The 15,171-nt window shown below is 42.4% G+C and overlaps 1 protein-coding gene across 6 annotated transcripts in view; it reads left to right on the forward strand.

The window, feature by feature from the left end:
• LOC128016098 (peripheral plasma membrane protein CASK) overlaps positions 1-15,171 on the forward strand; it is a 37,661-nt gene that overhangs the window by 22,242 nt on the left and 248 nt on the right. For 2 of the 6 annotated variants that reach the window (XM_052600486.1, XM_052600488.1), the window contains 17 exons: positions 99-220; positions 2,293-2,370; positions 2,564-2,644; positions 4,914-5,102; positions 6,010-6,088; positions 6,177-6,262; positions 6,487-6,555; positions 6,639-6,707; positions 6,930-6,965; positions 7,384-7,422; positions 7,954-8,150; positions 8,245-8,360; positions 12,827-12,907; positions 12,985-13,065; positions 13,287-13,489; positions 13,586-13,669; positions 14,360-15,171. The exon at positions 14,360-15,171 is cut by the window's right edge and continues 248 nt beyond it. In XM_052600486.1, the coding sequence (XP_052456446.1) occupies positions 99-220; positions 2,293-2,370; positions 2,564-2,644; positions 4,914-5,102; positions 6,010-6,088; positions 6,177-6,262; positions 6,487-6,555; positions 6,639-6,707; positions 6,930-6,965; positions 7,384-7,422; positions 7,954-8,150; positions 8,245-8,360; positions 12,827-12,907; positions 12,985-13,065; positions 13,287-13,489; positions 13,586-13,669; positions 14,360-14,536 (1,787 nt within the window). In that variant the 3' untranslated portion in view covers positions 14,537-15,171. The remainder of the gene's footprint in view (positions 1-98; positions 221-2,292; positions 2,371-2,563; positions 2,645-4,913; positions 5,103-6,009; positions 6,089-6,176; positions 6,263-6,486; positions 6,556-6,638; positions 6,708-6,929; positions 6,966-7,383; positions 7,423-7,953; positions 8,151-8,244; positions 8,361-12,826; positions 12,908-12,984; positions 13,066-13,286; positions 13,490-13,585; positions 13,670-14,359) is intronic. The other 4 variants (XM_052600489.1, XM_052600491.1, XM_052600487.1 and 1 more) reach the window with 3 other exon arrangements.

Here is a 15,171-nt window from a genome sequence, read left to right on the forward strand (position 1 = left end):
AGCTTCAGGAGCTTCCATCATGCACCGATGTCACTGATGGGTGTGTGTGTGTGTGTGTGTGTGTGTGTGTGTGTGTGTGTGTGTGTGTGTGTGTTTAGGGGCCGTATCTCAGGTTCTGGACAGTCTGGAGGAGATCCACGCATTGACCGACTGCAGTGAGAAAGATCTGGACTTCCTGCACAGCGTCTTCCAGGACCAACATCTGCACACACTGCTGGATGTGAGTAAACACACACACACTCACACACACACACACACACACACAGACAGACAGACAGACAGACACACACACACACTCTCTTGCATGCACACACACACACACGTTTGTTTTTGTGTAAAGTGTGTTCATCCCATAGGTGTAATGGTTTTTATTCTGTAGAAACTGTATATTCTATGTCCCTTCACCAACCCTACACCTAACCCTAACCCTCACAGGAAACTTTGTGCATTTTTACTTTCTCAAAAAAACTCATTCTGTATGATTTATAAGTGTTTGGAAAAATGGGGACATGGGTTATGTCCTCATAAGTCACCCTCTCCTTGTAATACCTGTGTCATACCCATGTCATTATACAGAGTTGTGTCCTGATAAGATACACACACACACACACACACACACTCTCACACACACACACACACACACACAAACGCGTGTTCATGCCGAGATCAGCACCAAGCTGAACTTTAGCAGCAGTGGATCTGTCGGCGCTGCGGTCACACTCCGCACGCAAACACAGCACAGAAACACTGATGCAGATCATCGCTGTCAGTCTGTGAACATGCAGGGTTTTTACAGAAGGTGTGACATCATCATGAGGAAGATGAGGATGATGAAGATGGTTGGGAAATAAAGCCGAGTCGTCAGGAGTTCTGAAGACGACACATTTGACTGGCGTCTAGACAGTGGCCAGACAGTGTGTCACTACAGGACTAATACACACCTCCATCTCTGTCTGTCTGTCAAACCTACTCTCATTCAACAGACTGATGCCTGAGCAGCTCAGAACAGTGTGTGGATGTTGTTCTGTCACTTCCTGTCAGCCAGTGTTTAAAGCTTTAACAGATTTAAATAAAATGTCACATCTCTGTCATTAAAGTCAAACACACAGGAAGTGACTGCTTTAGTTTGCAGACCACAGGAACAGAAATCTGCAACAGAAACAGAGTCGAGCTCCACAGGAACAGATCAAACATCAGTGTGTGTCTCAGTCCTTCAGGGACAGCACACGCTGACCACTCAGCAGTGTGTGTGTGTGTGTTAGAGTGTGTGTGTTAGAGTGTGTGTGTGTGCGCGTGTGCGCGTGTGTGTGTGTGTGTGTGTGCGTGTGTGTGTGTTTGTTAGAGTGTGTGTGTGTGTGTGTGTGTGTGTTAGAGTGTTTGTGTGTGTGTGTGTGCGTGTGTGTGTGTGTGTGTGTGTGTGTGTGTGTGTGTGTGTGTGTGTGTGTGTGTGTGTGTGTGTGTTTGTTAGAGTGTGTGTGTGTGTGTGTGTGCGTGCGTGTGTGTGTGTGTGCGTGTGTGTGTGTGCGTGTGTGTGTGTTTGTTAGAGTGTGTGTGTGTGTGTGTGTGTGTGTTAGAGTGTTTGTGTGTGTGTGTGTGCGTGTGTGTGTGTGTGTGTGTGCGTGCGTGCGTGTGTGTGTGTGTGTGTGTGTGTGTGTGTGTGTGTGTGTGTGTGTGTGTTCATACAAAAGCCTATAAAGTCAGGCACATGATGTTTTCTTCTACAAATTAAGGCAGGTCTAAAAAGCTAAAGTTAAGGCCCACGCTGCAAAACACGAATCTCGTCCTCAGTATTTCTGTGTTGTTTTCCAGTGCCAATAAATAAATATCTTTAAATCGCGATACATTTACTGGAGATGCAAATTGAAAATATGAAGTCTTGTTTTATGAGAAAGTTATCAAAATAAAGTGAGAAATATTGTTTTACCTTTTTGAATTTAATTAGCTGATGTTTGTTTTTGTTTTGATGATAAACTTCTATTTTATTTTTTACATTTTGAATCATTTAACTCATCACTTACGTCAAATAAATGTGTCTTGATTTAAGAATCTTTAGACATTTGCACTGGAAAACAAGACCCAAATACCAAGGAAGGAGGATTCACTGCACGACTGAGTGTGTGAGTGTGTGTGTGCGCTCATGCATGTTTAAACAAGTAACACCGTTCAGCAACACAAGCTGTGGGAAAGTGTTGTATGATTGAGCTCCTGTAGTTGATTCTGTGAGAGAGATTGCCTGATAGAGATTTCTAGATCACGAGATGTGACTGATGACCTGAAGTGTGTGTGTTTCAGCTGTACGATAAGATTAACACCCGCTCGTCGCCCCAGATCAGGAATCCACCCAGCGATGCCGTCCAGAGAGCCAAAGAGGTGTGTTTCCCACCCCACACACACTCCTCGAACCTCTCAGAGATCATCTGAACGTTCACACTCACAACAGTACAGCACTGATCCACGTTTCACACACAAGGAACGGATATGAGCGTTCATCACATCACCTCAGCTCTGGTTTACATGTATTCATATGTGTATAGTGTTGGTGTTAAACGGTGTTTCTCGGCAGGTGTTGGAGACCATCTCCTGTTATCCTGAGAACATGGAGGCCAAAGAGCTGAAGAGAATTCTGACACAGCCTCATTTCATGGTGAGTGTGGCTCTGTTCACATCGGTTTCAGGTTCGAGTCACGCAGATGCCTTCAGAGAAGTGTCAGCGAGACAAGACCAGACAGGTCATACTTCACACCTCACAACCTGTGATCACTTACACATTAGTTTCACTTAAAGAAAATCGAGCCTACTTTAGAAAGAAAAAAAAAAAAAAGGTAATTCACCCATCCAGAAATAAAGAGCTGAAAAAGCACTTCGATCAGAGCAGGGATCGTAAATTCCTCCAGGCATTAAATGCTGCATGCACAACAACATGAATCTCTCCCTCAGTATTTCAGTCTTGTTCAAACATGTAAACATCCTTCAATCAAGAAACCTACTGAAATGAGACATGAAGTCATGATTTCTTAGAAAGTGATTAAAATAAAGTGAGTTTGTTTAAAACAAGAACAAATATCTGTCAGTGAGGAATGAAATGTAATTGGCAGAGTTAGTGTGTATTTCTCATGTATTTGTGAGCAGATCTGTCCAAGCCTTAATCTGTTTATCAAATACATTTAAAAGTTTTTAAGAAGCAGCATAAATTAAGTTCTATTTTGATGTATTCGTATTGCAGTAGTAAAAAAACAACTTTATGATGTAATTTACCTTTACCTTTAAATAGGACTATAATTAGGCTTCATTTTCTTAATGCAAAATAGTTTTATAATTTCTTTTGTTTGATTTTGGTTTGAAATATTGACTTTCATGTCAAGCTGCAGTGAAACAGGATGAGGGCGTTTCCACGGAGACCCAGGTTACCGAGGGAGGTGGGGTGCGTGCGTGCGTGTGTGTGTGTGTGTGTGTCTGTATGCGTGTGTCTCTATATATATATATATGTGTGTGTGTGTGTGTGTGTGTGTGTCTGTATGCGTGTGTCTCTATATATATATATGTGTGTGTGCGTGTGTGTGTGCATGTGTGTGTGTGCGTCTCTATATGTTTGTGTGTGTGCGTGTCTCTGTGTGCGTGTGTGTCTCTGTGTGTTTGTGCGTGTGTGTGTGTGTGTGTGTGTGTGTGTGGAGGGAGGGTTAGAGAGCGGCTGTCAGATTGAGGAAGACACTTTAGAGAGACACAATCAGAGAAAGTGTTAAAAGAGGGAAGCCATAGAAATAATCAGCATATTGAATGATTTCTTATAAATTACTTTTTAACTTTGTTTTTTGCTGCAGTTTCACCTGATAATCCAGATTGAAAATGTGTTTATAAGGTTTGATATTACAGTAATGTTCATTAGCATTACTTTATAAAAAGTTTCATGAACTAACACTGAACTAGACTTCTACAGTATGTATTAATGCAGATTAATATAATTTAATAAATAGGTGTTCATCTTTTGTTCATGTTTCTTCTTGATGCATTAACTCACATTTTAAATGTTAAACATACAATACAAGTTTATTTGTGCACATTTAAAAACAACTGGTATTGACCAAAGTACTTTACAAGGCTAAAGGAAACAGACAATAATGACATAAAACATTTAAGCACTAGACTTCCACTCATTAAGACTTAAGAAATTACTAGCGACTCAGAGTTTCAATTCGTCTAAGCAGTATAATATAGGCTTAAAGGCAAGCTTATCGTCACGCTTTATATCCAGATAAATTTGTGTGTTGTCAGCGTACAGATGAAAAGATACACCATATCTAGATAAAAGAGAACCCAAAGGTAGCATGTAGAGATTGAACGGTACCGGGCCGAGGATAGAGCCCTGAGGGACACCAGAACCTAACAGTTCATCAGAGGAAGAATGGAGCCCGAAGCAGACAGAGAAACAATATTTTTACACAAAGTAAACAAACAGTTAAAAAGTAACTTTGTTTATAAGTAATTACATTTTTGTATCAAGGTTTCAAATGATTTTTGTGAAACTGAAGTGTTAGTTTTTCTCTGCCGTGTGGTTTTGTTTTCTGCTCAGATGTGAGATGATCCAGCTAGTGTTATTACTGTAGTGACCAAACAAACACACGGTTACACTTCACACACACAAACACAGACTTTCTCATGCACACACACACACACACACACACACACAGTAAACCTGTGATAAACTGCAGCTGTGAACTGTGTAGTTGATTTTAATGCACACTCATGATGCAGATATGTTGTGTTCCTGTTATGAATTTGTGTTGTTTCACTGGTTATGGTTTGCGCTCTTGCTATCCGTGCAGATGAGATCTGATCCACAGATGCTGATGAATGGGTTTTGTTCAGAGATGTGTGTTTGACGCTGCAGATGCTGAGTGTGTGTGGTTCTGTCGCAGGCGCTGCTGCAGACTCATGATGTTGTGGCTCATGAGGTTTACAGCGACGAGGCGCTGCGAGTGACTCCTCCACCCACGTCCCCGTACCTAAACGGAGACTCGCCCGAGAGCATCAACGGAGAGCTGGACCTGGAGAACGTCACGCGTGTGCGCCTGGTGCAGTTCCAGAAGAACACGGACGAGCCCATGGTACACACACACACACACACACACACACACTCGTGTCATTGCTGGTTCATCAGCGACCAGTGGCAGATATTCTGAGATAAGCTCTTGTTTATAAGAGCACTATACAGTTTTACTGATCAGGGCCAGAATAGACCTTCAGATGACAAGCCAGTGAAGGAAAATGATGTTTCCAGCTCTGGGGCTCAAAGTTCATGTTTATGAGCTCTTTTATTTAACATTGGTCTGATATGACCTTGTTAGCACAACTTCTAAAAAATATTTATTTATTTATTTATTTATTTATTATTTCATTATTTTGATAGAATTTTTGTGTGGTACATGGTCTTCTGTAAGAGAGAGATAATAGAAATAAGAAAATACAAAAACATTCACACATATAAAATAATAAACTAAAAGAGAAATGTGTAAAAGCAAATGCATACATTCAGATTTCATAGATATCTAGCAGCAAACACCTTTGCGTGTCACAGTCTGAAGATCTTTTCCTCTGTTCATGGAGTGGAAGATTGTGTGGTAATGGTGTTGCATGCACAGTGTGCAATAAAACTGAATTATGTCGGATCAGATTGACAAAACTATTACTCTGTCAAGTCACATTTAATTCTGGAATGCTTTATACAATTCAGATCGTTTCAAAGCAGCTTCTCAGAAATAATCAGAGTCAAATGTGAGACAAATCCAAATTGTGCTGTAAACGACTCCAGAGACTTATTCAGACCTTCAGTGTAGTTCAGAGGAATATCTGAAGTTCATGGGTTAAATTCAGCTGTAGACGGTAGTGTTGCGTGACTTGATTGGAGGCGTCTGAGACACTGAAATCCCCCGGTGAGGGATGTTTGTGATGCTCGTGCGATGCTTGTGAGACTGAGAGTGTGCTGATATCATGGGTGTGATTGTGTGTTGACAGGGCATCACTCTGAAGATGAACGACCTGAACCACTGCATCGTGGCTAGAATCCTGCACGGCGGGATGATCCACAGACAGGGTACGGCTGGGTGTGTGTGATCGACCGGAACACAAGTGTGTGTGTGTGTGTGTGTGTGTGTGTGCTCATGTGTGCTGTCGTTTCTCAGGGACGCTGCACATTGGAGACGAGATTCGTGAAATCAACGGCATCAGTGTCGCCAACCAGACGGTGGAGCAGCTCCAGAAGATGCTGGTGTGTGTGTGTGTGTGTGTGTGTGAGAGAGAGAGCAGAAGAGCACTAGTGCTAGAGATGAGGATTTAATCAAAAGTAAAGACTGAGTCACTGTGGTAACTATTTGAGTAAACCCCCAGACCCATCTAATAACCTCAGAGAGGACTTCACCTGGTCCTCCTGTTAGAAACTAGTGTAGCAGTCAGCTTTAGTTCCTCACGTGTTTGTGTTCTGTTTTCTAACAGCGGGAGATGCGAGGCAGCATCACCTTCAAAATCGTGCCCAGTTACCGCAGTCAGTCTCTGTCCTGTGATGTAAGTGTTCCTGTCAGAGCGCCACACGCTGGCCACACAGTGCACACGTGACATCATCTAACTCTGTTCCACTGGTGTTTCAGAAAGATTCGCCCGATCAGTCCGGACAGTCTCCAGCGAACGGCCACTCCAGCGTCACCAGCTCCATCTTAGTAAGACTCCAGATCCTCTGTCAGAATAAACCACAGCACGCCCTCCAGACCTGTTACAGAGCAATGCATTATGGGTGCTGATGAAGATTTAGGCTTTTATGTCATAGTGATGTCATAACAGCTTGTGCCCCTCAGCTTTTCCAAAACAGAATATTTATGATGTTGAAACTGATAGTTGATGTAGTAACTGAGTGGTTTATAAAGATCGTCATTTCTCTGCAGGATCTGCCATCAACCATCCAGCCCAAAGGAAGACAGGTGAGCGTGTGTGTGTGTGTGTGTGTGTGTGTCTCCACCTGAAGATCTCTTCACACCGAGAGACACGTGGGACTGTGTTTTTCATTCTGAGACACGCTAACACACCTGAAGGAATCTCTCTCGTCAGACCTGCGCTCCTATTGGCTGCTGAAAGCTTCATTAAAACCAGTCTGGCTATTTATTTTTTTGTTGCTGCTAATGGAGAAAAATCACTTTATTGACAGGTGAATTTCTCAGTGCATATTTTTGTTTGAAAGAAGCCTGCATTGGGTGTGAACAGGCCTTAAATGCCCATCCTGTCAGCCTGTTGCTTTATGATGCGCTTCCTGCATCATCCTGCTGTTTCCTGTCCACGTCAGTCTGTTCTACTGCATGATGTGTGTGTGTGTGTGTGTGTGTGATGCTTTCAAACCCTTAGATCTCCAGACCTGCAGTCAAGGATAAATTGTTTCGGAAGGTGAGTTTCTCAGATCCAGTAGAGTCAGATTCATTTCCCATCAGGCTTTGCTTCTCTAGTTAGTGCTTATAGACTCCCAGCATCCCATAGTGTTGCTACATGACACTAACCACCTGCCAATCACCTCTGTGTCCGCCCTAGTAGTGTGATTGGCCCCGCCCCTTACAGATGATTGGCTTCTTAGACACGCCTGTGCTGTCCGTCAGTGGGGTTTGCTCACATCTGATTGGTTGACTCTGTGTGAGAGAGAGAGTGTGTGTGTGTGTGTGTGTGTGTGTGTTAAATGCAGTTACATTATAATTGGGGCTATTTATTTCGTACAATTATAAAAAATGACTAGGCGTATCTGAATTGAACAATATTATAAATATTGTGTTGATGAGAATAATGGTAAGAATAATGATTATGTAATTAATTGATGTAATTTTATTCCAATCAAATTTGCAGTTGATGAAAAGCCCTAATTATAAGTTTTACTAGATTCAGTGATGAATATAATAATTGTAACGCTCACTCACTGTGTTTCTGCAGATTTACGTTCGAGCACAGTTCGAGTACGATCCGGCTAAAGACGAGCTGATTCCCTGTAAAGAGGCGGGCATTCGCTTCCGTGTGGGTGACATCATCCAGATCATCAGTAAAGACGATCACAACTGGTGGCAGGGCAAGCTGGAGAACACCAAGAACGGCACGGCCGGCCTCATCCCCTCACCAGAGCTGCAGGAGTGGTGAGGAACACTGACCACAGCTGGACTCTGAGAGCCCGACCCTGCCTCATGCTCTGTGTGTGTGTGTGTGTGTGTGTGTGTGTGTGTTCGTCAGGCGTGTGGCGTGTATAGCGATGGAGAAGACCAAGCAGGAGCAGCAGGCCAGCTGTACATGGTTCGGCAAGAAGAAGAAACAGTACAAAGACAAATACATCGCCAAACACAACGCAGGTAATGAACAGTCCTGCGCACAGTCCAGATAAAACACACACACACACACACACACATACACACACACCTGACTGCGGTCTGCACAACACACAGACTGTTTTAAATCCTCTGAAGTAGTTCAGTTAATGACGAGGGTTTATCTTAAGCAGTGTGTAGTTGAGTAGTGACTAAATCTGGATGTGTGTGTCGCTGCTGAATTGTGTGTGAATCCTCTGACCTCTCTGTGACCTTGTGACATCAGATCAGATCAGAGAGACGCTGCCACCTGCTGACACACACTGAACATCACTGCGTCTGACACACACTCTTCACTGCTCTGTTCAGATTGAATCATGGGAATGTGATCACATTAATATTGCATTGCATTTTTAAATGATTCATTCATCCACACTCAATTATTTTCAAAACACCACTAATTATATCTTCATAATTAAACATACTAGAATATTATAATATACGAGTATTCTAACTGAAATAAAATATTAAATTATGATACTTATGTTAAAATCCCATTAAGAGAAGTCAATACCCTTAAAGAAGAAAACTTGTGTCTACAGATTTATTTTTCTGGGAAAATGAATTATATAAATTATTAATATATATTATTAATAACAGATTATTCAGACTTTTGAAATGTATTATAAGAATATATAATAATGTGCCTAATTGCTGCTTTTTATATTCTTAATTTATCAATTTAAAAAATATTTTATTAATCATTTTCATTTATGATGATCCCAGGTTTCTATGGTAATTTGTTTTATAATATATATATTCACACTAAATACATGGCCATGAGAATATAATGTTGCCTAAAAATATATATTAATAATTGAATAATATAATACAGTAATAATTAAAATGTTGTCACAGGAAGAAGGTATAATATAATATAATGTCATATAATATAATTTATAGTGTTTTTATGGCAAGAAAATGCACTTAATTCTTTATTATTAAGAGTTGAGTAATATACATTAATAAAATCTTCTTATTTTTCATTATATTCATGTGGTTCCTGCATCAGGATCTCAAGACCATGACATCACATCCTTTTCCTCAACACAAAGATCTCATGAACTCATAGTGATTACATTCCCATGAGTCTGTGTGTCGTGACCACAACAAAACTGAAGAGAGGCGTTTCTCTGCTGATTGTGATGATGTCGTGTAACAGCAGTGTGTGTGTGTGTGTGGGGGGGGGGGCTGCTTGTATGTGTGTGTTCAGCAGCATACGTGTCGTTCTCTCCAGCGCCGCTTGCGTGTGCGCGCGCGTGTGTGTGTGTGTCTGTCTGTCTGTGTCTGTGTGTGTGGGGGGGGGCTTGTATGTGTGTGTTCAGCAGCATACGTGTCGTTCTTTCCAACGCCGCTCTTGTGTGTGCGTGTGTGTGTGTGTGTGTCTGTCTGTTATTGATGATATTGCTCCAATAATAGTCAGTAAGAAAACAAACAGACAGAAATCAGTTTGGAGAAGATCAACAGCAGTTCAGACTATGAAAAGACAATACAGAAAAGCCGAGCGGATGTGGAGGAAGACGAAACTTGAAATGCACCATAGCATCTATAAAGACATCCTTCATGCTTTTAATGTGAAACTAGCCACAGCTAGACAGAACTTCTTCTCAAACCTTATAAACAGTAACTTAAATAACACTCATACTCTTTTTGCCACTGTTGAGAGACTGACAAACCCCCCAAGTCAGATTCCCAGTGAAATGCTCTCAGACAGAAAATGCAATGAGTTTGCTTCTTTCTTTTCTGAGAAGATCATAAATATCAGGAAGGCGATTAGCACATCCTCAAGTAATGCAGAGGTCAGACAGATTAGGCCACAATATCAAAAAGATACTATGTCTAATTTTGAAAAAATTGATAGCAAAATTCTGGAAGACCTAAAATCATCAACCTGCTGTCTTGACACACTTCACACATCTTTTTTCAACAGTGTGCTTGACTGCTTAAAAGCAGATCTCTTAGAAGTGGTGAACGCTTCACTTCTTTCTGGGACATTTCCAAACTCCTTAAAAACTGCAGTTGTAAAGCCCCTCCTGAAAAAGACCAATCTTGATAACACAATTTTGAGCAATTTCAGACCAATATCTAATCTTCCTTTTATAGGCAAAATTATAGAAAAGGTAGTTTTTAATCAGATGAACAAATACTTAAACTCAAATGGATACCTGGACAATTTTCAATCTGGTTTTTGACCGCATCACAGCACAGAGACAGCACTCATTAAGATAATAAATGATATTCGCTTAAATTGTGACTCTGGCAAAATATGGGTGCTGGTATTGCTAGATCTCAGTGCTGCGTTTGACACTGTCGATCGTAACATACTACTAGAGAGACTGGAAAACTGGGTCGGGCTTTCTGGGATGGTACTCAAATGGTTCAGGTCATACTTAGAAGGGAGAGGCTATTATGTGAGTCTAGGAGAGCATTAGTCTAAGTGGACGTCCATGACATGCGGAGTCCCACAAGGGTCAATACTTGCACCGCTCTTGTTTAGCCTGTATATGCTTCCACTGAGTCAAATAATGAGAAATAACCAGATTGCCTATCACAGCTATGCTGATGATACCCAGATTTACCTAGCCTTATCTCCAAATGACTACAGCCCCATTGACTCCCTCTGCCAATGCATTGATGAAATTAATAGTTGGATGTGCCAGAACTTTCTTCAGTTAAACAAGGAAAAAACTGAAGTCATTGCATTTGGAAACAAAGATGAAGTGTTCAAGGTGAATGCATACCTTGACTCTAGGAGTCAAACAACTAAAAATCAAGTCAGGAATCTTGGTGTGATTCTGGAGACAGACCTTAGTTTCAGTAGTCATGTCAAAGCAGTAACTAAATCAGCATACTATCATTTAAAAAACATTGCAAGAATTAGATGTTTTGTTTCCAGCCAAGACTTGGAGAAACTTGTTCATGCCTTTATCACCAGCAGGGTGGACTATTGTAATGGTCTCCTCACCGTCCTTCCCAAAAAGACCATTAGACAGCTGCAGCTCATCCAGAACCAGAAGATCTGAGCATATCACACCAGTCCTCAGGTCCTTACACTGGCTTCCAGTTACATTTAGGATTGATTTTAAAATACTTTTACTCGTATATAAGGCACTAAATGACCTAGGACTGAAATATATTGCAGATATGTTCACTGAATATAAACCTAACAGAGTACTCAGATCACTAGGATCAAGTCAGTTAGAAATACCAAGGGTTCACACAAAACAAGGGGAGTCCTCCTTTAGTTACTATGCTGCCCGCAGCTGGAATCAGCTTCCAGAAGAGATCAGATGTGCTAAAACACTAGTCACATTTAAATCTAGACTCAAAACTCATCTGTTTAGCTGTGCATTTATTGAATGAGCACTGTGCTATGTCCGAACAGATTGCACTATATTTTCACTGTTTTATTTTATATAAAATCATTTTCTGTTTTTAAATTGATTTTAAGTAAACGTTTTAATCATTTTAAAAGTTTTTTCTTATTTTTCATGATTATTTTACTTTGATGTAAAGCACTTTGAATTACCATTGTGTATGAAATGTGCTATATAAATAAACTTGCCTTGCCTTGTGTGTCTGTCTGTGAGTGTGTGTGTGTGGGGGGGGGGGGTGCTTGTATGTGTGTGTTCAGCAGCATACGTGTCGTTCTCTCCAGCGCCGCTCGTGTGTGTGTGTGTGTGTGTGTGTGTGTGTGTGTGTGTGTGTGTGTTTGTAAAGTGTGTTTAACTGACCCCTGTCCATTTTTCATGCTGTCTCTCTGTAACGGCCTCCTGCATGTAAGTAACTAATCGCGTCGATCTTCTTTTGCTGAAGTAACGGTTGTTGTGTCTGCACTTGTTGTGTTCCTCATGTCTCGCAGTCAGTCGATGTGACTCTCAGTGTTGTGTTGCTGTGATTTAGTACGTGTCTTGACTCATCATTAGTAAATATTAAAGTAATACTTTCACCACAAACTCAAAATAAATCAAACAGTGTTTTCTTTAAATATCAGACGTGTTTAATATGATCGGACTGGAAGGAATCAGACTCTGTGTCCATCACATGATTGTCTGTGATTTCCAGAAGACTGCTCTGTACATCAGTGTTCTCATCAGTTCACCCTCACTAGTGAACATCGTCTTCATTTACTGGTCCTCATGACGCTCTGAAGCTGTGAGCACAGAGGAGATGTTCAGCAGATGTTCCTGCTCGTCTGAAGCTGTGTGATCGTGTGCTGAGGAACATGGAAAGTTAAAGGACGCACGATTAGTCTGCTGTGAAAGAGCAGCAGGAACATTCTGCTAACGTCTCATGTTCGAGTAATCTCTTAGCTGAAGCATTATTATATCTCACACCTCAAACACAGAGTTCATTCATCTCACCAGCTCTCATCACATCTGAATGACATCACTTCCTGTTTCCTGCTGATTGACAGTCCGTCTCACTGATCCGTTCTCTCGTTCCTCCAGTCTTTGATCAACTAGATCTGGTGACGTATGAAGAGGTGGTGAAGCTGCCGGGGTTCAAGAGGAAGACGCTGGTGCTGCTGGGTAAGAGCTGTGCTGCGGTCAGGTGTGTGTCAGCTGTCAGTCACCAGTCCTTCATCAGTTCTGTTTCCTGTCTGCAGGAGCGCACGGCGTCGGCCGGAGACACATCAAGAACACACTCATCACAAAACATCCCGACAGATTCGCGTACCCCATCCCACGTAAGAGACGCACCGTCACACCTGATTCAGCTCACCCTGACCACTGACCACTGACCGCTCGCTCTCTCTATCGCTCTCACTCGCTCACTCGCTCTCTCTCTCTCTCTATCGCTCTCGCTCGCTCGCTCTTGCTCTCTCGCTCTCTCTCGCTTCCTCTCTCTCTCTCTCTCTCTCTCTCTATCGCTCTCTCTCTCTGTCTCTCTCTCTATCTCCCTCTCTAGACACGACCAGACCTGCGAAGAAGGACGAGGAGAACGGGAAGAACTACTTCTTTGTGTCACATGACCAGATGATGCAGGACATCTCTAACAATGATTACCTGGAGTACGGCAGCCACGAGGACGCTATGTACGGCACGCGCCTGGAGACCATCCGGCAGATCCACGAGCAGGGCATGGTGGCCATCCTGGACGTGGAGCCGCAGGTACAGACACATCCTCTCACTTTATTCGCATGACTGTAAATGAGGCCGTATTGAAACAATCTGTGTGCTTCTAATGCGCTCGTGTTGTTTCGTCAGGCGCTGAAGGTTCTGCGGACGGCTGAGTTTGCGCCGTACGTCATCTTCATCGCAGCACCGACCATCACTCCGGCGATGAATGAGGTGAGCGTGCCGTCGGTCACAGGACCGCATTTTTAGAAGACGCTACAGAAGTCATGAGACGCAAGGGAACGATCAAACTACAGCATGCTTGCGTAGAGAAACTGTAGAAGTAGTGCGGTGGAAATGAAGAATGTGTTGTGTGTGATCTAGTGTTAATTTTATCTTCAGGTCTGTTCACACCAAGAAATATAACTATAAAGTTGCCGATATTAGCGTCAGCATCAGTGAACGATATCGTCTGTTTATTCTAAGCACACGCGTGTCTGTCTCTTTAAATTCTCCAGCTCGTTACAGCAGGATGGATTCTGATTGGCTGTCAGTATGTTCATCGTTCATCAGAATGCATGCACACAGATCCGTGTTTCGTGATATCGAGATAGACGCCAAGACAACATTGATCATTTTAATTTAGTTCAACTTGATGTACTTCAATAATTAAACTGAAACTGAAATAAAATAAAAAACTATATAGAAATATATCAAAAAACTACTAGAAATGAAAAAAATTCTAAAACTTTGACAACAATTAAAATCAAGAAAAATATAAATCAAGAATAAATAAAAACTGATTCAAAATAGTCGGTGTCCTGATACGCCTCGCTCCGACAGAAGCGTGTTAGAGGCGTGTTAGAGGCGTGACGGAGGCGTGTTAGAGGCGTGATGTCGCTGATGTGTGTGTGTTCTCCTCAGGACGAGTCTCTCCAGCGGCTGCAGAAGGAGTCAGACGCGCTGCAGCACTCTTACGCTCATTACTTCGACCAGACGATCATCAATAACGAGATCGACGACACCATCCGTCTGCTGGAGGAGGCCCTCGACCTGGTGTCCAGCACTGCGCAGTGGGTGCCGGTGTCCTGGGTGTACTAGCATCACACACACACACACACACACACACACTGACGGACTCCACATCCCGGCCACTACCAGTGTGTAGCCTTGTATATATCTATACATATATAAATATCTATAAATATGAATATATAAGTCATAGATATGGTCCTGTACGAATAAAGAGGGGGGTTGAAGACATTTTATATGGTTTTCTTTTTAAACATACGAGACGGCGTCTCAGAGCAATGATGAGCACAGTCAGTGGTGGGGGAGGAGCCAACACCCCACCAGCCCCACACTGAGGGCGTGGCTACGTGACTCCGCCCTCTGGCCTGTGGTATATAAGCACAGCAGACCCTCCCCCTCTCTCTCTCTCTCTCTCTCTCTCTCACACACGAGCATCGGACTGAAATGCCCTCTCGACGCCCGTCTGTTTACTGATGAAGGTTTGCACAAAGGGCAGCAGAGCTCCGCGCTCTTCCTCCAGATGTGTGTGTGTCTCGGGTGAAGATCATGGAGCCGGACACACTCCACCTCTGACCGGACACTTGCCTCATGCCCCCTGTAGTGACGTGTTTGTAAATTGTCCTGGATTTGATTTCTTGTGCAGAATGAGGAGGAAAATATTAATTTCTAGATCGATCATTTCAGAAATGTGCTGTCTTAAGAGT

This window comes from Carassius gibelio, chromosome A6 (genome assembly GCF_023724105.1).
Source record: "Carassius gibelio isolate Cgi1373 ecotype wild population from Czech Republic chromosome A6, carGib1.2-hapl.c, whole genome shotgun sequence".
In the NCBI taxonomy this organism is placed as follows: Eukaryota; Metazoa; Chordata; class Actinopteri; order Cypriniformes; family Cyprinidae; genus Carassius; species Carassius gibelio.